The sequence below is a fragment of the Cyphomyrmex costatus genome, unplaced genomic scaffold (genome assembly GCF_001594065.2).
Source record: "Cyphomyrmex costatus isolate MS0001 unplaced genomic scaffold, Ccosl1.0 scaffold132, whole genome shotgun sequence".
NCBI classification, from domain to species: Eukaryota; Metazoa; Arthropoda; class Insecta; order Hymenoptera; family Formicidae; genus Cyphomyrmex; species Cyphomyrmex costatus.
Genome location: NW_017275304.1, coordinates 1,099,214 through 1,121,260, shown reverse-complemented (window position 1 = coordinate 1,121,260; position 22,047 = coordinate 1,099,214). Strand labels below are relative to the sequence as shown.

Here is a 22,047-nt window from a genome sequence, read left to right as displayed (position 1 = left end):
TTTAAAAGCGAAGCGTTCTAAAAACAATATTAATTCTTTTCATTAACTAATCTCTAATACACTTAAAAAATTGTGTTTCGCATTAACATAACACGATGCATTTAAATAAATTTGAAAAAAGATATTAATTTTAAAAAGTATGCATTGTTTATTTTTGATAGGATAGGTTTACAAAAAAATAGTGTAGTGACAATTGAAACGCGCAACAAACAAGAGTGAAGACAATTATTAATGCTATCAATGCTGCTTTCGAGCTTATGAGTTTATGTTTAGAAATAGGCGAAAAAGGCAATTGAACTGAAAGGGTGTTTTAAAAACGATATTAGTTCTTTCCATTAAATCTAATTTCTCATAACTTTTAAAAAATTGCGTTTTGCATTTACACGTATTTCGCATTTAGACATTAGAACAACTCCCTTATTGTCATGGTTCTCATAGTCCGCGCCGTCGTTATGGCGCTATTAGTTATGTTGGCACGACTGTGTGCCCCCCGCTCTTGGCGCGCGGTCTAGAGTTAGTTACTTATGGAAATACACGCATCTCTCCACGCTGTATCCTCAATACACTAATATAATAGATATCAGCAGATTAATTATTCTCATCCTCTCTTCCGCTGTCCTGAACGTGACACTTATAGGCGCAAAATATTCCTATATAAAATGTTGTACAAATATTATTAAAAGATTAAAATAAATTGTTATAATATTTTGAAACTATATTTTCTTAAATATTCCTGAAATATTATTAAAATATTTACTAATATATTATTAATTTTTCTATATTTGTGCAATTTAAATTTACAACCAAAAAGTTATGGTGTGATTTTACATAGGATCCAGTTCTACAACTGCGTGGACTTAAACTGAATCGGTGTAACAGTTTTATAAATTAAAATAAATGTTGTTATATATAACAATGTTCATACAATGATGTTTATAATGTTATACTTCCTTCTTCTTATTAGATTATATTTAACTTCTCATAATATAATAATTTCCAGAATAACGATTGTTTGGATATATTTTGGGAAATAGAAAATTCAATTTTTAACCACATAAAATATGTCTTTATAATCTTTTAATTATCTCACTATTATAAAATTCTCTATTTAATTACAATCTAATACTATTTGTAAAAATATTATACTATTTGTTATTATTATGTTATTAATTATATTTGAGTAAATAAAATATATCTACGCACGCAATCCACAATAACATTTGCAAAAAAGTAAAATAATACAATAGTAAATTAAAATAATCAGTTTAGGAAATTTTTTCTTTTCGAAATATGTATGTATATATTTCGAATATTATGTTAAACTTGTTAAATGAATTGAAAAACGCAAATATTATTGTGAGTATTATTTTACAGACAACAAATCCCCCTACAGCATTTATAACTATTTGTTATATGTATTATTACCAATAGTCAATCGATTTGTTATAAAATCCTTGAAGTCTTAGATTCTTTTTGTATTCTTTTTGCAATTTACTCCTCACGTTAAGATTGTAAGTGAATTTTTTAACGGATTTATTATTCCGTGGTAGAGTTTTAAACGAATAATACATTTTCTCAATTATCAAGACAAGTAATGACAAGGCTATACTGCATATTACAATTGTTAAAATCGGTGTTACATCGGTTATATCGACCGTAAAGTTACCAATAATTCCTTTCATCGGAATTTTTGAGGGATACTTGTTCTGTAACTTGTTTAGAATGCCATTATCTTGAAATCGCCTCAAACTGAAAAATGAAAAGAAATTAAAAACTTTTTAAAAAAGGTACAAATAAATATGTATATTTAGGACTTACTGGTAATTTAAGAAGCGGGTGTAAGGACTTCCTTTCGTTAGAGTTATCGCATTATTATCGATTCTTCCAGTATGAATGTATACGAGCTCACACTGTATACAAATGCTCATATACTCTTTGAATACCTCCGTCGTATAAAACGCCAAGTCCATCCGCTCACAGATCTACATGAAAATTGATGAATCAATTTCGAAATTAACACCGTTGATGTCATTAAGTAACATTGCTAACTTTCTTAAATCCCTCAACCAATGTAGTCGGTAAATACTCAGTATCCTCCCGAAATTCGTACATTTTCAGTAATAAGGGATCCTTGGTATACTACAAAATTTAAAAAATTATAATTTAAATAAAAATATATTGCATTTTAAATGATTGAGATAAGGCTCAATATGTATTAAACAACTAATATAGGAGATAAGGGCAAGAGAAAATAATTCGTTAAAACCTTTTTTTTTTTTAAATTAATCTAATATAAAACTAATAAGAGAACAGGACTACGAGCCATAAATTCGTTAAAATCTTTAATTTTTTTATTCTAATATATTGCGAAGATTATCACGGCTAAGCCGGGACGAAACGCCAACATTACGTGATAATCTTCGCAATATATTAGAATAAGAAAATTAAAGATTTTAACGAATCTATGGCTCGTAGCCCTGTTCTCTTATTAGTTTTAAATTCATTGAGCCTTATTACAATTTAAATTTTTAATCTAATATATATTGCGAAAAATATCACATAATTATGGCGTTTCGTCCCAACTTCCACTACTGGACTCATTAGTAAGGCATTGTAGTGGAAGCCTACCTTAGACGCTTGTTTAAGTTATTAAATCGAGATTCTATATATACAGATATACGCGTATCAAAGCACTTGCGAGAATTTTTGCGAATATCTATAGACCTCTGACGGGTCGACGTAGTAATATTCTTCGCAATATTTATTTTAAAGTAATATATTGCATTTTTTTTTTAATTATAATATTAAGTCAATTGGATAATTCCATCCATTTAGCAGTGAGTACCTATAGCTGTCGATAACTCTAATGTCTAAATCAAGCTTAATTTTTTAGTTTTACTTTCTAGCCGCTGTAATTTTGTAAATTTTACTAATTGAAATAAATCTTTTAACGTTTATACTTTCTATAACATATATTTACAAAAAATGAAAAAATTTCTAATTTTTATCCATTATAGTAGAGAATACCTCTTTAAATTTTTTACAAAAAGATTACTGAATTAGAAGACTAGTTTACGTTTCAAATTTTTTGCTCCAATTTTTTGCTACAATTTTTTGCTACAAATTTTTGCTACTTGTGAAACTGTTTTTATTCGCAAAAGATTTAACAAAAAAATTCTATAATTAATATATCATTATTAAGCAAAGTAATTTTTAAAGTATAAGTAAGAATGGACTTACATGAGGAATGTCGTATTCGGCGCTGTTTTGTAGAACAATTAATTTGTAAGTTCCGTCTTCAACATATCCCTCCAGGGTGGAAAAAGGCAGTTTAGCCGTATTACGTGCCAAATAACTGATCAGTGAAGCGAAATAGGTGGACAGAATTATTACCGATGAGATATAAATCGAAAAAAAAGCCAGCCTCATTGATGATTCTACGGGAAATTCTGCAATCGCGTAACATGTGTGTATATATATAATATACATATAATGTATATGTATATGTACATTCTATTCTGGCATCAACATACATAAATATTGACATTTATTGACATAAAACGTACCACAAATAATAAAAGAATTATACTAGATAGAAATATTAATTAAAAATATTAAACATTTATACCCAAGAGAGAGCAGAACAAGTCACAATAATATTAAAATAACGTTAAAATTTTGTAAATGATTGAAAAATGACTTTTAATGATCATTTCAGAATTATTATGACTTCATTTTAATGTCATCATGACTTGTTCTGCTTGGAACATTTTTTACCTGGCAAACCTTGCTGGCAATAAATACCCCAAACTTTAATATAATTATCGGACATTATGCTTATCGAGAATCCTTTTGTCTTAATAATAGTCAAGATAATAGAAGAAATTATTATTATCATCATTAATGTACTCCAAACTCCGGGACTAAACACCTACAAGATTTATCGATAGAAGAAAATAATTTATTCTACTAGGCTTTGTTATCACAAATTTTTATTTACTCACACACACAAATTACTTTAATATTTCTTTTCTCAAAGATGTAACTAAATGATTTTTAATAATTTTATTTTTAATTTTATTACAAATTAACTCAAGATGAATATACATATAATAAAATCTTTGTCTAGTTTGTAATTTTATAATTATAATCTGTATAATTAATATATACAGCTAATACATTTTTAATACATCTTAATTAATATGTTATACTATTAATATAAAGATCATTATTACCTTGAAGTACCAGAACCACTGCACGTAGGGCGTGATAGGTTGCTGCAAATAGAGGCGGTATTCCGTGCGTATCAATGGTATCGTAAAATCGATGTCTCTAAGTCTATCGTTTGTTACTGTGAATGCGGCTATGCCGATATCAGCTTCATTATCTACCAACTTGCCGATCGCACCTGTCCAAGCATTCTTCTTCTGGTTCCAGCTACCGAATGAGTCCACTGGATCCAGAAGCTTTATCGTGAAGTTCATCACTTTGCTGAGCTCTATCAGCAGCAAACCAAAAAATCCGCTCATCGTACCGTTCTCCAGTGAGACCAATGGCGATTTCTTCAAGCATTTATCAACAGAATTGTCAAATCAATCTACGTCCATAGGTCTACGAGATTATCATTAAATTCTAATATTGATTCCATGACAAATTGCGAGGCAATTTTTTTCAAGCCAATTATTTTTTACGAAGTTATCGTTCACAACCTTTTCTAAATCGCAAAGTTAAAGCAACGTTTGAGAAAAATAAAAACTTACTTCCACAATTGCTACGCGTACAACATCACCAAACATGTTGCTCCTCCTGGTGTAGATGTTTTCTTGCGTTCTCAGAATCAGACCTGTATCAGGAGACCACGTAGCCAAATCAAACGTTCTAATATAATTATCACGAATGGCATACCACTCGACTAGGGTCGAGCGATTGTAGCACAGGACCAGCATCTGGGTGCTGAAGTCTACATTGAATATATTATTGGCAGGATGCGTGCAGTACTTTTTGAGGGGATTTCCAAAATGCTGAAGAAATACAATCAACCAAATGGGAAAGGAGATGGGTTTTATGCCCTTAGTGGTCTTGGCAAATTCATCCATGGTCTCCTCGGTATCAAGGAAAACGACGATTAAGGGCATCCTCATGTTCTTCTGATATTCATTGTATTTGCTCGTCAGCTCCGAAAAAGTTATGGTCACGGTCATAACTCCCTGCCGTGAAAGTTCGCGCAACAATGTATGCACCAATGTCGTTGTCTTTAAATCTGCGATTTGCACGAAAACGATATTACATTTTACTTATACCAGTATTAGGTATTCTCTAGACCGTAACTGAGATGATATTTAATTTTTAGATTTTATTAGTTTTTTATTTAGAGTTACATTTTATTGAATTAAAATCCACAACAATAAAAATAAAGAAGAAAAAAGTTTCAAAAAATCGGAAATGTTGTAATAATTTATTTGTCGTATTTATTTAACATAGCAACAACATCAAAAATTCCTCTTAAAAAGTTAACAAAAATTAATAATTAGTATCCATAATAAAATTTTTCTCTTATGTAACATTTGTTTGTGCGTAATTATTCATTTTTTAATCAAACGATATTAAATTATTTAATAACATTGTTGATAATCATTACACTAAACAATTATTTATTAATTTATAATTTAACTTTGTTATCCACAGATCTTTCATATTAAATAATAAAAATCCTATAATAGAGAAACACCAGAGCGAATGAGAGTACGGCGTGGTAATTTTGTACGTAAAGTATATCTAATAAATTCAAAAATTTTTTATTATTTTTCTTTATTCCAATTAATCCAAAAATTGAATGTTCAATTTTTTTGTCAATTGGCTAGAAGTGCAATATGACAAACGATAGGAAATTATTTCCAGTACTTACCGTAATTGTTAGATCGCACGAAAAAAACACATGACGTGAGATAATATCTGTGGACGTCAGTAATTAATTGGAAATAATTGTTAATACTTATTTCTTGTGTCAGCGATTTGGCATCCAACACAAAAAAGAGTATCACGATCGATCGTACTATCATATATTTCATTTCGCAAAGTAGAGGTTTAAATTAAGAACTTGGATAAACGATTACTGTGTAAAAAGATAAAGATCTATTTTGTCCAATTATATACTGTTACAACAAACAATGAATTCGAAACAAGAAACTATCCATCGTATGAGTTAAAACAAATATAAGAATGGAGAGGCATAACGTGAAATCGGTATTTTAATTCCGAAATCTTATTAAAGATAATGAATCGCGGAGTTATACTTTATCAAAAAGCGTAACTATTGATGCTTGAGGGTTAAAGAAAGAAATAAGGGTAACTGCGATTCAAGGGTGCAAACGCGTGACTGAAGAGAGGTCATCGTAAACGAGGATTTATCGATATCAAGGATCTAGGAGTGGGTGCAAAAGAGTGTCACCGGGTGATGTGCGGTAGCATTATTACAAATTATATCGAGATACGCGACGATACGACTTTTATCGGCAAATCATCGACCAAACTGATAAATTATTCATCGACGTTAAGCTCGCCGCAACCAGCATTATTTATCTGTGCATCATTCACGATGTTGCTATTTCAGGTATGTCGTTTAAGTGTCATCTTAGTTTCCAGCTCGATACATAAAGATCAGTGTAAATTTAAACGTGCATATCTCACAAAAGGATTATAGCCTTGAGCAGAGAAAGATATCTTCTTGATATCAATAATTTAATGTATTCCAGCAAATTTTTTAAAATAATTTTCAATAAAAATTGAATAATTTTTGATGAGCATGTAAAGAAATATTTAAAATAAAATATAGCTTCAGAAAGTTCTATACTTTCTTAATTCTTTTCTCGCTAGAAATGAGTTTTCCTTAATTCTTATTTTATTTTAGTGTTATTACATCATAAATTTTACTTGTAACATAATTTAAATAATGATACATATGTTATACACCATCTATATTATAATCATATCATCAAACTTAAATACAAAATTGTTAATAATACTAATATTTAAATATATTACAATAAATTCGTTATTTTAAAAAACTAACATATACAATCAGAGTAAAAAAAGTTTTAGTAGATTAAAATTGTGACATTTACAAACACACACATATACACACGAAAATTTCTATTTAGAGAGAAAAAAAGAGGATGAAGAAATCCTCTCGCTAAAAATTCGTCTCTTAATATTTAGTAAATTAAATTATAAATTTTATATCTTATAAAATTATCTTTCTTAAAATAGCTTGCTAGAAGGATAAAAGTTTTTCGATTGCCTTCTATTTGATTGATAATGAATTTTCTCTATAATCAGTATCATGATGCTTATAATAAAGCCTCCACAAAGAATCGCCAAAATTGGGATGATGTTAAACAAATGAACTGGCTTGATCTTATCTTCGCCCAATTGCGATGAATATGTCTGCCTCAGACGCATTATCATACCGTTGTCTAAAAATTTCTGCAAACTAGTACACGCGATATTTTTACGATCGAAGGAAAGATTGAATGTGCAAAAAGGACACTTTTTACGATAGATACCCACTAATAATTTATCACGCCTGTGTATGGATTATCCTTGGAGAGAACCATTGCTAAATTGTTTATCCTCTCGGAAGTAATGCTCGATAACTTACAAGGTATCTTCTTTTCTACGCTCTTCTTTTGAACACTCATCACCATAAAAGCAACGTTTCTTTCATTACATACCTAAACAAGTACATTAAATAAAAAATTTTTCATATGTTGAAATAATCATAATATTAATTAGAAAATGAAAGTTATATTATGGAAATGAAAGATAACAATATGTTAAAATTGATTCGTATTCGTCTCGATGTCTCACGTAAAAATACAATTGTTAATCATACTTGCATGAAGCCTTCTATTAGAGTTTTTGGCAGCTCAGATTCGTCCTTCATTAATTTCATCAGTTTTACATAGAAAGGCTGTGCCTCATACTGTGCCTGAAACTGTCGTAAAAATGTCTTGTAACGCATTATAATTTATTACTTCATATACATATTATATATTAACATTAATAAAACCACAATAGAGAGAAAGAGAGAGAAGAGAATATTAAATATAATCATAATTTCATATTTAAAAGTGAAAGTCAGACTCTTTAATCGCTGAGTAAACTTACCGTGACTATATCGTAATCGGCAGTATCGCGTAACATGATTAATTTATAGGTACCATCATCAGCGAATTCGTCTAGCGTTTGAAAAGGTAAAATGTAAGTACATGCCGTCATAAAGCAAATTAATGCTGCTGAATAGTGAGCCATTATCAGCACAGCCGTCAAAATTATCGTGAAATACGCGATACGCAGTGATGAGCTTTTCGGAAAATCTGGAGGAAAAAGTTAAATTGCAGCTTTAATTAACTTTTAAAAAAAAAGAAAATAGAGTTCAATATTAAACTAAACTCTTAACTCAATTAAAATTTAATTTATTTCATCCTCTTTAAAAAAAATGAAGCAGTCGTGACATATTTATGAATATTTTATGACCAAAAAAATGTTTAAGTTAATTACTTAAAAAGTTATTGTATAAAATTTATGTTAGTACCTGTTAGTGCCTGCTGGCAAAAGATACCCCAAATGCAGATGAAATTCTCAGAGATCAGATCCGCGGCGCTTCGTGATTGATCGCGGTACGTTTTCATGAAGAATAAGAGTATCGGTGCGGCTGCTATTAGCATGATAATTGTAACCCACGTACGCGAACTGAAAGTCTATTACGGTTGTACGAGTATAAAAAATTATTTCAAGTTTAAAATCAAATCAAGCTCGATTTAAAAGAAAGCTGTTTTGATACATTGACAACTGTTAAAATTATATTAAAAAAATGTTGTGTTATACTTCTCGTTTCATACTAATTTATATTTAAGTTAATGTTGGAAATTATAGAGTAATATTTATGTAATATAGTAAGATATATATATTGCGGTAAATATGGAGATGGGGGAGCCAACCCTGATAACTTTGACATATGTTGTCAAGATCATGACATTTGGTTGCAGCAGCAAATTTTTAGTCGTAGCAGCCATTGCGGATAGCTAACGCGACCAAAAATTGGCTACTGCAACCAAAAATTGGATGCTGCAGCCAATTAAAAATGCTATATCATATTTCACCACCTAAATTACTGCAGCAGTTAATCTTTTCTTTCAGTGTAAACAGTAGGTCGGGTGTAGAGTAGTCCTTAATATTATACATATGTATAAAACTAAAAAGTAAGATGTTATTTCTTAAACTTTTCTTCTTCAGAATTTTTTAACGAATAACGAGTAACAGCTAAAACCTGTTGAAAATCACCCAGGGTCATGATTTTGACAACATATCAAGATCATCAGAGCTGCAGTATTTTCCTATCAAAATTTTTTATCTATAATAATTTCTTTTTATTGCTCGTTTATCATGCTTATATTAGGCATTGTTCATATTCAGTAATAAAAAAGTTAACAATAGAGATGATTTAGATAACTAATATGCCAAAACGACTCTTACTTATTATTTTCGAGAAGTGACAATAACAAGATAAAATTAAACTTATAATTTACATGTTAATCAATTATATTACCTGAAAGTAGCCGATCCATTTGACGCCACATAATTCCTGTTCCTTGATGTACAGATTGATTCTAGATATGATCAAGGTATGCGTGAAATCGACAAAGCAAATTCGAAAACTCGTCATCGACATGTCGGCGATTGCGAAATCTGCGCGATCATATACGATCTCTCCCATCACTCCAGACCAAATGAGAGTTTGTCGATTCCGCATACCGTGTTCCATTTTTTGGGAGACAATCTTCACGGTGAAATTAAGAGAATTCATAAGCTCTTCCAACACTTTTGCGTATATAACAGCCATCTGATTCTCATTAATTGCCGCAACTAAATTCTGCATTTGTTTAACATTGATCAATTGAACAGAAAACGTTTCACAATTATTTAACATAAGAATTATAAAATTATACAGTACATAAATTTTAAAATTAATTAATGACATTAATGATAGAAATATTTGACATTTTCATTAAATATCTTTATCAATCAAATTTTTAATTATTAAGAAGTTGATAAAAATTTTGTAAACAAATATATATATATATATTCTTAAAAAGTCGGTAAAATGAAAACAATGTCTTTTAATATTTAATTTGAACAGAGATATTTAACTCAAACGCCAAATTTGCATCAATATGTTATTAATTAATTATAAAAACGTATATATTACTATTCGTATAAATTATTTTATCTTTGGTAGCAAAGTATATTGACAATAACTTTACTAAATGTTGGTAATATTAAGAGAATATTAGCTAATACTTATTAGACTGCATTCGCTTTGAATATTTATGCACTTAATATTTATGCTTTAATCTATATCCCTTCATATGTAATAAACAATAAAAATAAACTAAAGCTTACAATACGTGAACACCTAAGGTTTTGATGACACCAATTAAAATTGATAAAATTCAAATTCGCTGCATCTTGACATAACGATGATGTTATGATCTAATCGTATATAATAATATACAATAAATCTCAAATCTGTTGTGTGTGTGCTTAAAAAATCAAACGCTTAAGTGTAACATCACATCTCTTTTTTTTTATTGCATATTTTTGTCTTCTTCACAGAATATTTAAATAAACATAGCGAATTCTTATTATGTTGGCCAAGCTGTGCTACTAAGGATTATATATGTAGAAAAAAGCACATTAAATCTTATTGAGCACCTGTGATGTGACCGCCCGTAGAACAATTCCTTCCATATCCTTCCTTCGTTCATAGAGAGACAAATTCGTCAAAGGAATGAATCCTTCATTCTCTTTCCATTCCGCTAGGTCAAAGGTTTTGACGATATCACCCTTAACGGAATACCATTCCCGTAATATTATCTCGTTGTTACACAATACCAGCATTTGCGTGTCGAACGCCAGATTAAAGGGATTACCGATCGGCTCATGGCAATAGTCATGGATGTTGTTGTCGGGGGTATAAAGAAACAGAATGAGCCACACCGGAAAGGACATGGAGTAGGTTTTAACGGCATCCACAAAATCCATATATGCCTCGAAATCGGGTAAAATGACGATGGTAATAGGCTGGATTATTTCCTGATAATATCTAAGTGTTCTCCACAATTTTTTAAAGTGCACGTCCACAGTCATTATGTAGCGTCGGCTTAGCAAGCGGGAGCTCGTATGTATCAGATGCGTGATTCGTAAATCTACAGCAAGAATCTTGCAAAATTAGCTCAATAACTCAAATGTTTAAAATTCTGACAACTTTGTTGAATTCTTAAAAAAAGGAAAACAAAATTTTAGTCGTTTAAACGAGACCAAAGTGCATTGGCGATTCATCTTCCTCTACTATTTTTAGCTTCGCAATTTTATAAATTTATGAGATAGAAAAAGAAAAGATAATTAGAAAATACTTCAAAGTGGAATCGTATAAAAATAACTGCTATTAATCGCGATGATCGTCGTTGCAACGTTTATTGACTAAATATTTGCTTAGTTAAAGTAACACGTTGACTGTAACGCCACTGTCAGGATGATTGACGCTATCAAAATTTTCTGAAATGCTCTTGTAAAAAAATAAACTCTAATATAAAATTTTTAATAATATAAATAGATAGATAACAATAAAAAAATAATAAATACGCTATTTAACACAGGATACTCAATCTTGTTTAATCATGTCCGATGTCAGAAATTTATTATACAGAGATATTTTGTTGCATAATAATTTTGAATATACAAAATTCGCTATGAAGGCAACGTATTCATATTAACATATTCATACGTAAAAAGAAATTATATTGTATTAATAGAATTAAATCTAATTATGAATAATCTTGTTAATTCAGTTATAATATTAATGAAATAAATAGTTGTTTTATTAATATAAAAACATGGCATGACACACACACACGCGCGTACATATATTGAATTAATAAGATCATCTCTTCCTATAATTTATTTCTATTTAAATTATAAATATTGTAATATTGTTAATGCTTATTTTTCTGTGTACAAGAGATATCTTAATAATAATAATATAGTGTTTAAAAAATATTTTGAACTGACCCCCATAATCCCCATATATGTCTCCAGGATGGACGAAAATGACGGATGCCGCAGAATAAAATTTTCGGATATCCAATATCAAATCAACAAAGGTATCAGCGTTGAAGCGATTCCCTATCGCAGTTCCGAGAAGAACAACAAACAACGTCGAATACAGCGATAATCTCATTTCGTTGTTGTTGGAAGTTCGGTTTAGGGTTTACAACGCGATAGATCGGAGAGACCAACTAAACGGCTAAAATTTCCGCCAAGCAGAACAAACGCCTCCCTGTCGAGTAACACGGAGTAAATGCAGGGACGTAGATGTATAATAAATGCTTCAGAACGCGTCACAAAAAGAACTTTTGTTGAAGTATCAAAAAATGTTTAACTAGATACAGACATAAAAATAATTTTGTTAAACTATTATAAAATAATGATGTGGAAAGCACTTAAACTTGTTGTTAGAATGTCATAATTTTTTGCGACATTGTTGATGCTTGAGTTCTTAAATAATTATTTTGATGTCCAACAAAATTATTTTTCAGAACTTTATTTACCTTTTTAAATGCTTCAACAAATTCATTCTTTCCGTGAATAATTTCGCGATGTGGAACTATTTGCGACCGATCAATCGAGTATAGTTTTTTTTCAATCACCTTCCTTACGTCATCGCTATATTAAGAATCAACGATACTCTCTTGAGTATATTTATACTAAATAATTAATGCAATAAGAGATATCACACAGTTAATTAAGCATGTCGTATTGCTTCCTCGAACATTAATGTCGCAGTAAATAGAAAGTTTCATTAAGTGTATTAAAAGTAAATCAAACAATTAAGGAACATACTCAAAGATATTTAGATAAGTGCGATTAATTTTTAGATTAGATCTGCACTGGCAGTGAGTCACATGACGATATTGAAGTGAATGTAAACACAATGCAAGATTTTTATTACGTAAAAAGTCGTTGACTTTTACGTCCTTCACCAATCGACGACAAATATTCAAAATATTGACGTTCGTATCCGACCCTGGACATGTCCATACAGAAAGTGCATATTTAAATTATATAGTACGGCATCAGGTGTATATTCCGTGAGAGTATAAACTGACCAATATCAGCACCATTAGAAAATTACGATTGAAAACGATTGGCAGATCGCATCTTAAACATGCGTTGTCAGAATGAATATTATCAAATATGGTTGATAGACAATATAATTTATTTTCCTTTATTTTTACTGAGAATAGCAACATCATTTTCTCCAACTAGATTAAATCAGATATTTTTTATATAATATAATTATATTATATATGTATATATTACTATAAATTATGCATATAGAATATTCGCAAAGATTGGGAAAAACAAACTTAAACGGTGTGTTGATATAAATTCAAGTAGGTAAAAGAAGATTAAATTAATTTTTTTTCACCTTTTGGCTTCATTAACATACTGTATAAGTTTAATTTCGACCTCTGCGGATACTTTATAATTTTATATAATATTCTGTAACCTATTTCGAAAAAATAATTTTGCAATTTTCAGGAAAATAGAGAAATGTATTTAAAATATATTAAATATTAGATATCATACATTTTATGTATTATAGACTATAATATAATATTTTTTACATAATTATGGTAACACGATATATGTATTATATAATAATATCTAATTCAATAGTCTCAAGTCCAGATTCTGAAAAATAAATAGAAAACAAATTAAATAGTTAAACAATTTACAGCAGCAGCTTTATTATTGCGGATGGCAAACATTTATTATCTTTAAGTAATAATTATTAATTGTTAAAAAATGTTAAAAAAAGATAAAGACGTCAGGCTGATAATGTGTTTATATACATTTATCATAACTGTTTGTAAAATTGCTTTCTGGACAGTGTGTACTTCAATTACTCTTGAAGTTTATGTATATAATGACATATGATTCATCGATCGCGACTAGAGAGAGCTGGCCATTATCAAATTCGTCTAGTAATCATCATGGTACCAGTATATGACTGAGCAATAACTGTGCGAACGACCGGTAATATGTTCTACAGCATAATTTGCTAATTTAATTATGAACAATATTAATGCATATCAGAGAATTATTGACTGTTGACACCGTCATTTGGTTAGAGAGGATCAATGACGTTATTTTTAATAGACGTTTTCTAATATTTCTTGTCTTAAAGTCACGAAGTTATCTTTTCAATTAAATAATTCCAATTAATAAATACATATTGGCCACGAAAGTATAGGTATATATTATCTCCAAATTAATTGCGATAATTAATTAATTACTTAATTGTAATTAATTTTTTTCTAAATTGTCTATATATTGTCAATAAACTCTCGATGTTGTATTATATTTTTATTTAAAGATGTTTTCGCAAAACACTTGAAAAATGCAATTATTTTAAATGTTTATCATTGATGATGCAACTTCCATGTATGGCACCAACGGAGTTCTCAATTACGTTTATTTCTAATTATGTGATTATTTTAGCCTTATCGTCAATACATACTCTGTTCGTAATATCACAAATGTAGCGAAATAAGTTACATAAACGGCCGTCCATGTGTTGTACGCATAGACAGATCTAGAAAATGAGTCGCGCGCATATACTTAGACTTAGTACGTGTGTACGCAAAATCGTGGCGAATGAATGTACACTTTTTCCCGTTACTTTCCAGACGCTTCTGGACTATTATATCTGTTGCAATACTTCTGGACCTTTCCATGCTTCTTGCGAAGTTGATACTCCAGTCCATTAAATAGAAAATGTATAAAATGTATATTATTTAATATATAATGAAAAAAATATAATAAAAATAAACTGATATTATAAAAGATAGTAATTAAAAAAATGAATAATAAATATAAATATAAAACAAAATCAGTTGGGAATATAAAATATTATATTATATATATGTATCTAGAGGGAATACAAAATCATAATAAAATCAAGACATTTTAGTAAAAATATGTTCACAAATTATTAAATAATAAATATAGAATAAATGAAATATGAATTGTATAACGTAAACTAGAATATAAATTAAAATACATTTTTAAGTCATTTTAAAACATGTAAAATACTTAAAAATTATATTATATTAATCAAATTATTATATATATACGTCTTCGATTATAATCATTTTTTATGCAAAATCAGGGATTGTCGAGAATAAAAAATGCGTAATTAATCCTCAAAGTTGAACGATTCAATTATTTATTTATGCATTTTTAAATCACGGAGGACATGTCCTTACAATCTGCCTTAAATAATAATTCAGTAAAGTATTTTATTTTAATATCACAACTAGTTTATATAATTTAAAAAACACGTCAAAATTGTTATACTCTATGATGCAATTCTGTAGCGCAACGAAATGACGCTCTCACCTCCATCATGAATCATCGTATACAACACGATCACGTGGTTATCATCTGTCAAAATAGGCAAACTCACTTAAATGGCGGCGCGCTGACCGATTTCCGCTGTTCAAATTTGTCTAACGAAAAGACTTTTTCCCGTCCCAAAGTCATCACGTTTCTAAGCGAAATCCTTTTCCTAAGACATATTCGAATCTTGTTACAAAATCAATGAAAAAGAAACAAAAGAAATAGTACAGAATGACGATGGAAGAATCGAGAGAATCCACATCATTCCGAAGAGTCGTCGGAAGACGCTTGCGACATCTGGATGCGTGTAGCGTGACGTATGTACGAGAATTATCGATCGCATATAAAAGTAATCGGTCGCGGCGTCTCCTCCACAAACGACGTACAACTTGCGCCGAAGTCATATAGGTGAAACAGAAGGAAGAAAAGCGATTACATATCGACATTTTGGACGACTCTTACCTAAACGTTTCTCTATTTTAACAATTTAACGTCCGTGAAATGGACACGACGGCGAACAAGCTGAGTTACAAGGCGTACTTGATAAGCGAGGATCCATGGACCTGCACGGAAGTGCGCAGATTCGGCATTGACACCGATATCGTGACAAATTTCGTGTATCTGCGCGAGAAGCTGCAGACCATCTTCCCGGATCTGCGGGGTAAGAGATTCAGTATCACCTGGAAAGGTAAGTTCTTTATGATTTTTATTTTTTTTCTTCTCATCTTGTCGAGGAATTCAACAGCGAGGCTCGCTGACGTCAGTATAATTGACGTTATTTATCAATGGTCTTGTACTGGGCGCTTTCCGTTTAGTGACAAGTCGATACATTTTATTTTTTTTTTTGACATTCAGAGAATAACAAAGAAGAACATAATTTGGCTGCATTCAGCAGAAAAAGCAGATTTGCAACTGTTGTAAAATTCTTGAATATGATTGGTTGATACATTTAGATCCAATGAGAAACTAAGGGCAAGGCCAATCGTATTAATGAATTTTATCAATCGTTGCAAAGCTGCTTTTTCTGCTGAACGCAACCAATTGTCGACTTGTGTTACCAAATAAAATATATCCTATATGAATGTAGTACAAAAGCATCTGATATACCAATTACTATTCAACTTGTCTTTTATATTAACAGATGATGAAAATGAAACTGTTACCATATCTACCGATGAGGAATTAGAGATTGCACTGAAAGAGATGTCTAAAAATATGATCTGTAAATTGTATGTCATGCTACAATCAGAGCGAGAGGCAATAGACGTGTCAAAGATAGAAAAAATATCACATCCTGGTGTAATATGTGATGTGTGTGATAAGGATATACATGGTTTTCGTTTCAAATGCATGCAATGTCCAGATTATGACTTATGTACCGACTGCATGACACTTGGCAATCATGCAGATCATTACATGGTTCGTATGACTCAGCCAATCGAATGGTCAAACTATCACGGACGTCGTCTTGCTCATCATGTACGTAAGTTTGTGAAGAAGGCGTCGCATCATTGCAAAGAAGATGAGCGTAAGTGCCCCAAAAACAAGACCAAACGAGGTAGCTGTCCAGTGTTCAACACAGATGGTAAATTTGATCTTATTGATCAATCTGTTATAAATTCATTGGAGAATTTTATAGTAGACATTTGTGCTGGTCCATCAGACGAAAATCACGAGCGGAAGCGGAATAAGGAACAGCACAGGGAACCATCTGCTGAGGCTGCAACTGAGGCAACAGAAGATTCGCAACAGGAAGCAACAAGGCACTCTTTCTCGCAGCTACTGAAAATCGTCGAGGACAACATCTCCAACATTTCACAATTTCTAGATCCACTCGGCATCAACGTCACTGTAATGGCTGATAATGATTCCTCTAATAAAAAGCCTGCAGACACCACTCAGAAAACTAATGCACAAAAGCCCGAGACCCGTGCATCAACATCCTCAGAGGATTCCGCCAAGAAGTTCCCTGGTGAAGGAAAGAAACTACGTGACGATCCAGTAAGTACCGCAGCTGCTCCTTTGGATAACACACAAAAGGATTCAGCAACAGCTGCAGTGCTAACACCTACAGTTGCATCAGCAGCAGCAAACTCTGCTGAACAAGCAGCTGAAGCCGAGGAATGGACGATGATACAACGTGATAGTCCCAGTATTAGCCGCACTTCCTCTACTTCTTCGAATGGAAATGTGCCTAAGCAGGTTTGCTCCGCATATATGTTGAATAAATTATAGAGAACATACAGAATTGCTAAAATATAATCAAAAATTATAAAAATATTTAAATATAATATGTATGTATAATCATAAATGTTCTAAATATAATTACACAATATATATTAGAGAATTACAATAGAATATAATAAATGTGATAATTTAACATATATGTGATATAAAAAATAGTTCAAAATTTAAAAAACTGATAGGAAAAAAATTTATAAATCACTTGCTTTACTAACACTAAAAATCAGTCCTAAAATAATAGTATTGATTTTTCAATTTATTCAACTTAATAGATACAATTATTGTGTCTAGTATTAATGGCTACTTTATAAGTTCTGAATCCTCTTTATTGTGCAAATGTATGTATCACGTGTTCAGAATACCTATATCTTACAGACTACACCATCCGCGCCGACAGCACCTATGGCAGAGCCAGAAAAATCGTCAAATCAGAGAATCTACCCATCCTTACCTGAAGAAGTAAAACACGAGTTGTTTCATCCAAACCCCAAGATTCAACGCGCCGTAGAAGCGATGATAGCAATGGGATTCACCAACGAGGGTTCATGGCTTACTCATTTGTTAGTTGCACAAAATGGTGACATCGACAAGGCGTTGGATGTAATACATCCGGTACGCCGCCATTAGGAAGGATGGGGCCAAAATTTTAGTTAACGATAGTTTACGTATAATTAATGTTAAAAATAACAGTTGACATAAAGTCTGTTCTTTTTAGCTAAAATTCTTGCACAGTCATATTTTTTCCCTTTCTTTCCTGGATGTCAATCATGTAACTTTTTATCTAGAGTAGAAATGTGAAAAGTAAAAATTTTTATGAATGTATGTATAAACATATACATACATACATGTAAAAAATTTTCACTTTCATGTTTCCACCCTAGAGAAAAAGTTACATGATCGATACACTGGAGAGAAAAAGAGAAAAAATAAACCGTGCAACAAATTCAGCTAAAAGGAACAGGGCTATAGTCTGCTTTCCATAGTTGGTACGATAGTTAGTAATTATTATTCATTATGTAACGTCTTTTTTTATGTTCGATTTATCCTCTGCATACACTATAATTTAAAAAATTTAAGTAATGTAACGTTAAAAATTTAAGTAATATAACGTTAAAAATTTATTTTGAACAGATTATATCAATAATATTTCTCTTTGCATCTATACATCTATACTAATTATCCGGAAAAAAAATGAAAAATCCAGGTTTAATTCCTGGTCCAGAGACGATTGCGCTTGAAACTCTCTCATCTCAAACGTTATCTGTATTTCTACAGCCCGGTTGCATCAACATTATTTCATTTTAAACGAGACTTAAAACTCTATCTCGTATTAAAGCCAAAAGAGAAACAGAGACAGTTTAAGTTTCGCTCAAAATCGAAATCACATTGGTGCAATCAGGCCTAAATGTATGTTGTTCCTACGCTATTGTTTAAAAAAAATGTACTACAATAGCCGTTTATGCAATATATATGTCATACCTATATCCTTAGTGTTATTAATAATGTATCTTTAACATAAGAAACTAAAATATCTTTGGTGAATGGAATATTATGTATTGTTATGTTTTATTTTAATAAAGTAACCATGATATCGAAGGTAAAGATTTTTTTTAATTTTAAATGCTGTCCATTAATAAAAATAAAATATCCATTTTTTTTTTAAGTTAAAAATAACATTTATAAAAACCGAAATGCGCTAAAAGCTTTAGAAATTTTATTATAAATATCTCAATGTTCAATTACTTTTACAAGAATTTACAATGGTCCATTAAGACTAGCGGATTTTTATTGGTAATTAATTCTAATTCTCTTTGACCGCTGGGTGTTATGTTCCTAATCCACTTGCGATCCTTATAATATTCTATCATACTGTCAAATTCTGTGGCGTTGTAGTCTTCGACTAGAATAGGAACAAAAGGATCCAGATGTTCGAAGCCCTCTTTGCCAAGCAAATATCTAGGAAGATAGGATTCTCGTCGTTCCTAAGGATAAAAGACTTTCTTATATTATCATACATCCATTTGTTAATTTGAATTTAAATATGAAATAGTAATGCTTCCATTTCCATAAATTCAACTATCTATTAAATTTTATAAAGAAATGCCTAATTACGTAATTATAAATTATTATACATACCTTATTTGCCTTTTCATCTACTGATAGTACAATTGCACCGTTACACCAATCATCTTTTGTTATATCCCAAAATGGTATCGCCAGCGATACTTTTTTGGGTGGAATTATCATCTTGTTATCATCAAAGATGCGCGTGTGATTCGATGTAAACGAATTGAATCCGTCTATCATCACCATTGTCTTGCATTTTCCTGCAGTACTGGCGAGCTTTATTTCTCTTATCAATGCATCCACCACGCCACAAGCGTACTTCATGCGATTTATGCCAAAGTCGATAAGTTCTAAGATGGGAGTACTTTGGGAAGTAATTTCACGTTGATTCCATGAATAATCCTTGGTTACTTTGAGCTACAAAACAAGCATATATTAGATATAGCCAGTGAAATGATATCTCGAGAGATACATACATCTAATTGTGAAAGTAACTTCAAGTTTTGAATTTTAAATTGTTTCAGCCACATTCCAGCGTCGATCGGTAGATCCATGCATCCTGGAGAAAGTACTGACGTTGCAACTTCCTTCATATCCTTGAACCATCGCGCACCTGAGAAACAAATGACACTTAGTACAATTCAACGAAATAAAACGTAATAAAGCATTTACATAAAAAATAACATACCCCAATAAATATGTACAAGTAAATAATTCTGCAGAGAAGCATAATGCAATATATGACTCAATATAATACTTTTTCCTACTCCAAATTTCCCATCTATTTAAAATGTAAGGATTTCCTTATATTAATTATTGTATAATGTGTTAATGCTTGTTACAAACATAAAATATATCTATAAAAACAGTATACTGGTGAAAATATAGAAAAGCGAACAAAATATAGAAAAAAACAAAGTGATTCTATAATCTTGCAATATAAAAAACAAATAATTAATATTTCCAAAAGGATACATAATACATATTTATTGACAGGTCTTGTATAGTCGGTTTGGCTCAGATAAGACATAACTTCAATCGCAGGTTGCCTAATCAATATCGCACACTCTTGAAAAGTGATGACTTGCTTCATAAATAACCGAGGCAAGCCACCATATTGAAAGAGTTGTTGCTGAATATCTTTTGACACTGTATAAAGTCTAGCAATGTGGTCTGTATTGTGATTAACTGGATTGTTCTCCAATGTGCGAAATAAGCATGCTTGAGCCGCTTGCTCATCCTTCACCTTAACAGCTGTACCGAATTTTCTGCCAAATGTTTTATATATTCCCCTTACGAGCGAATCTGTAATCAGAACATTTATCTTTGTGTCTCTTTAAAATGCCTTCAACCAAACATAAGTTAAATTAATTAACAGAATTCTAAATCAACAGAATTCTTTAGTCAAATTTCTAATTATACAATTCATTCAATTCATTGTTTCTAATTTAATCTTTTTTCTCATGTATCACACAGCAACAAATTAATAATTCCGTAATCACAACGATAAAGTATTATAGATATTAATTACTTAACCAGTTAATAGATTAAGTCAATATGAGTTTAACAACGTTATTTAAATGACAAATGTCATCTTGTGGATCAATTTTTTTCGCTGTCATTAGTTGCACAGAATCATAATCACATAAACAAAATTTACAAGAGGATAAACAACTAGGCGACCGAGATTACAAGTGCATATGTAGAATATTCTCAATTGAACTAATATTAATAAGTTAAAGGTCAATGTATAAAATCTCACATGAGCGTAAAGACATTGCGTTGCTATCTTCTCTTTCAGAATAAAGCACGTTTCACTGTAATCACTCTAAATCTTCGAAAAAGATGAATGTGTCCGACGAGGTTATATACGCACATTTAACATAACCTCAAGTGAGCTCATTCTCGAGGAGTCGAGCTGACTCGAGCACTCGAGACATCTCGAGACGAATCTCATACGGTTCTGCGCAGATTTCAATTTCCAAATGCAAAATATTTGCTTTTTTTAGTAAGCATATAAAAAAATTATTGTAAAATTACATATATATTAATTATATATATAATTAATGATAAAATTACATGTATATAATTTAATATTATTAAAAATTATTATATATACATAATTATATATATATATATTATCAGGGAATGGAAAGTTATTTTTTAAAAGTAACTAGTTACAGTTACTCGTTACCGAGTAAAAAATGTAAC

At 30.7% G+C, this 22,047-nt stretch overlaps 4 protein-coding genes across 6 annotated transcripts; 1 reads left to right on the top strand and 3 right to left on the bottom strand.

Annotated features, from left to right (window-relative positions):
• Nucleotides 1-1,421: 1,421 nt before the first annotated feature.
• LOC108782629 (uncharacterized) lies at nucleotides 1,422-9,901 on the bottom strand. The gene is made up of 12 exons (XM_018550934.1): nucleotides 9,608-9,901; nucleotides 8,594-8,759; nucleotides 8,167-8,375; nucleotides 7,567-7,730; nucleotides 7,359-7,489; nucleotides 4,761-5,260; nucleotides 4,236-4,562; nucleotides 3,781-3,931; nucleotides 3,241-3,395; nucleotides 2,050-2,139; nucleotides 1,819-1,982; nucleotides 1,422-1,749 (listed from the first exon to the last, which is right to left on the bottom strand). Exons 1-12 carry the CDS (start codon nucleotides 9,899-9,901, stop codon nucleotides 1,422-1,424), a joined length of 2,679 nt encoding a protein of 892 aa, XP_018406436.1.
• An 854-nt stretch (nucleotides 9,902-10,755) lies between these two features.
• On the bottom strand, nucleotides 10,756-11,208 carry LOC108782628 (uncharacterized). The gene has a single exon (XM_018550933.1). It carries the CDS (start codon nucleotides 11,206-11,208, stop codon nucleotides 10,756-10,758), a length of 453 nt encoding a protein of 150 aa, XP_018406435.1.
• A 4,647-nt stretch (nucleotides 11,209-15,855) lies between these two features.
• ref(2)P (refractory to sigma P) lies at nucleotides 15,856-18,497 on the top strand. Of its 3 annotated transcripts, XM_018550966.1 has the most exons (4): nucleotides 15,856-16,213; nucleotides 16,667-17,110; nucleotides 17,189-17,727; nucleotides 18,145-18,497. In XM_018550966.1, the coding sequence occupies exons 1-4, from the start codon at nucleotides 16,027-16,029 to the stop codon at nucleotides 18,394-18,396; spliced, it is 1,422 nt and encodes a 473-aa protein (XP_018406468.1). In that variant the 5' UTR covers nucleotides 15,856-16,026; the 3' UTR covers nucleotides 18,397-18,497. The 3 variants fall into 3 exon arrangements, with proteins under 3 accessions (XP_018406468.1, XP_018406469.1, XP_018406466.1); XM_018550967.1 differs by having other exon boundaries at nucleotides 16,667-17,526; XM_018550964.1 differs by having other exon boundaries at nucleotides 16,667-17,727.
• A 970-nt stretch (nucleotides 18,498-19,467) lies between these two features.
• On the bottom strand, nucleotides 19,468-21,713 carry mRpS29 (mitochondrial ribosomal protein S29). The gene is made up of 6 exons (XM_018550981.1): nucleotides 21,599-21,713; nucleotides 20,812-21,141; nucleotides 20,525-20,617; nucleotides 20,313-20,449; nucleotides 19,906-20,253; nucleotides 19,468-19,751 (listed from the first exon to the last, which is right to left on the bottom strand). Exons 1-6 carry the CDS (start codon nucleotides 21,612-21,614, stop codon nucleotides 19,515-19,517), a joined length of 1,161 nt encoding a protein of 386 aa, XP_018406483.1. The 5' UTR covers nucleotides 21,615-21,713; the 3' UTR covers nucleotides 19,468-19,514.
• Between the last annotated feature and the right edge of the window lie 334 nt (nucleotides 21,714-22,047).

Excerpts from the sequence above, each read along its gene's own strand:
- LOC108782629 (XM_018550934.1), bottom strand. The coding sequence starts at position 9,901 with ATGGCTGTTATATACGCAAAAGTGTTGGAAGAGCTTATGAATTCTCTT. Across the intron at positions 3,396-3,780 it reads TTATTGCCAGCAAGGTTTGC|CGGTAATAATTCTGTCCACC; the intron begins CAGGTAAAAAAT and ends TTTATATCTCAT. Across the intron at positions 1,750-1,818 it reads ACCCGCTTCTTAAATTACCA|TTTGAGGCGATTTCAAGATA; the intron begins GTAAGTCCTAAA and ends TTCATTTTTCAG.
- LOC108782628 (XM_018550933.1), bottom strand. The coding sequence starts at position 11,208 with ATGACTGTGGACGTGCACTTTAAAAAATTGTGGAGAACACTTAGATAT.
- mRpS29 (XM_018550981.1), bottom strand. Across the intron at positions 20,450-20,524 it reads ACTTGTACATATTTATTGGG|GTGCGCGATGGTTCAAGGAT; the intron begins GTATGTTATTTT and ends TTTGTTTCTCAG. Across the intron at positions 20,254-20,312 it reads AGTTACTTTCACAATTAGAT|CTCAAAGTAACCAAGGATTA; the intron begins GTATGTATCTCT and ends CTTGTTTTGTAG.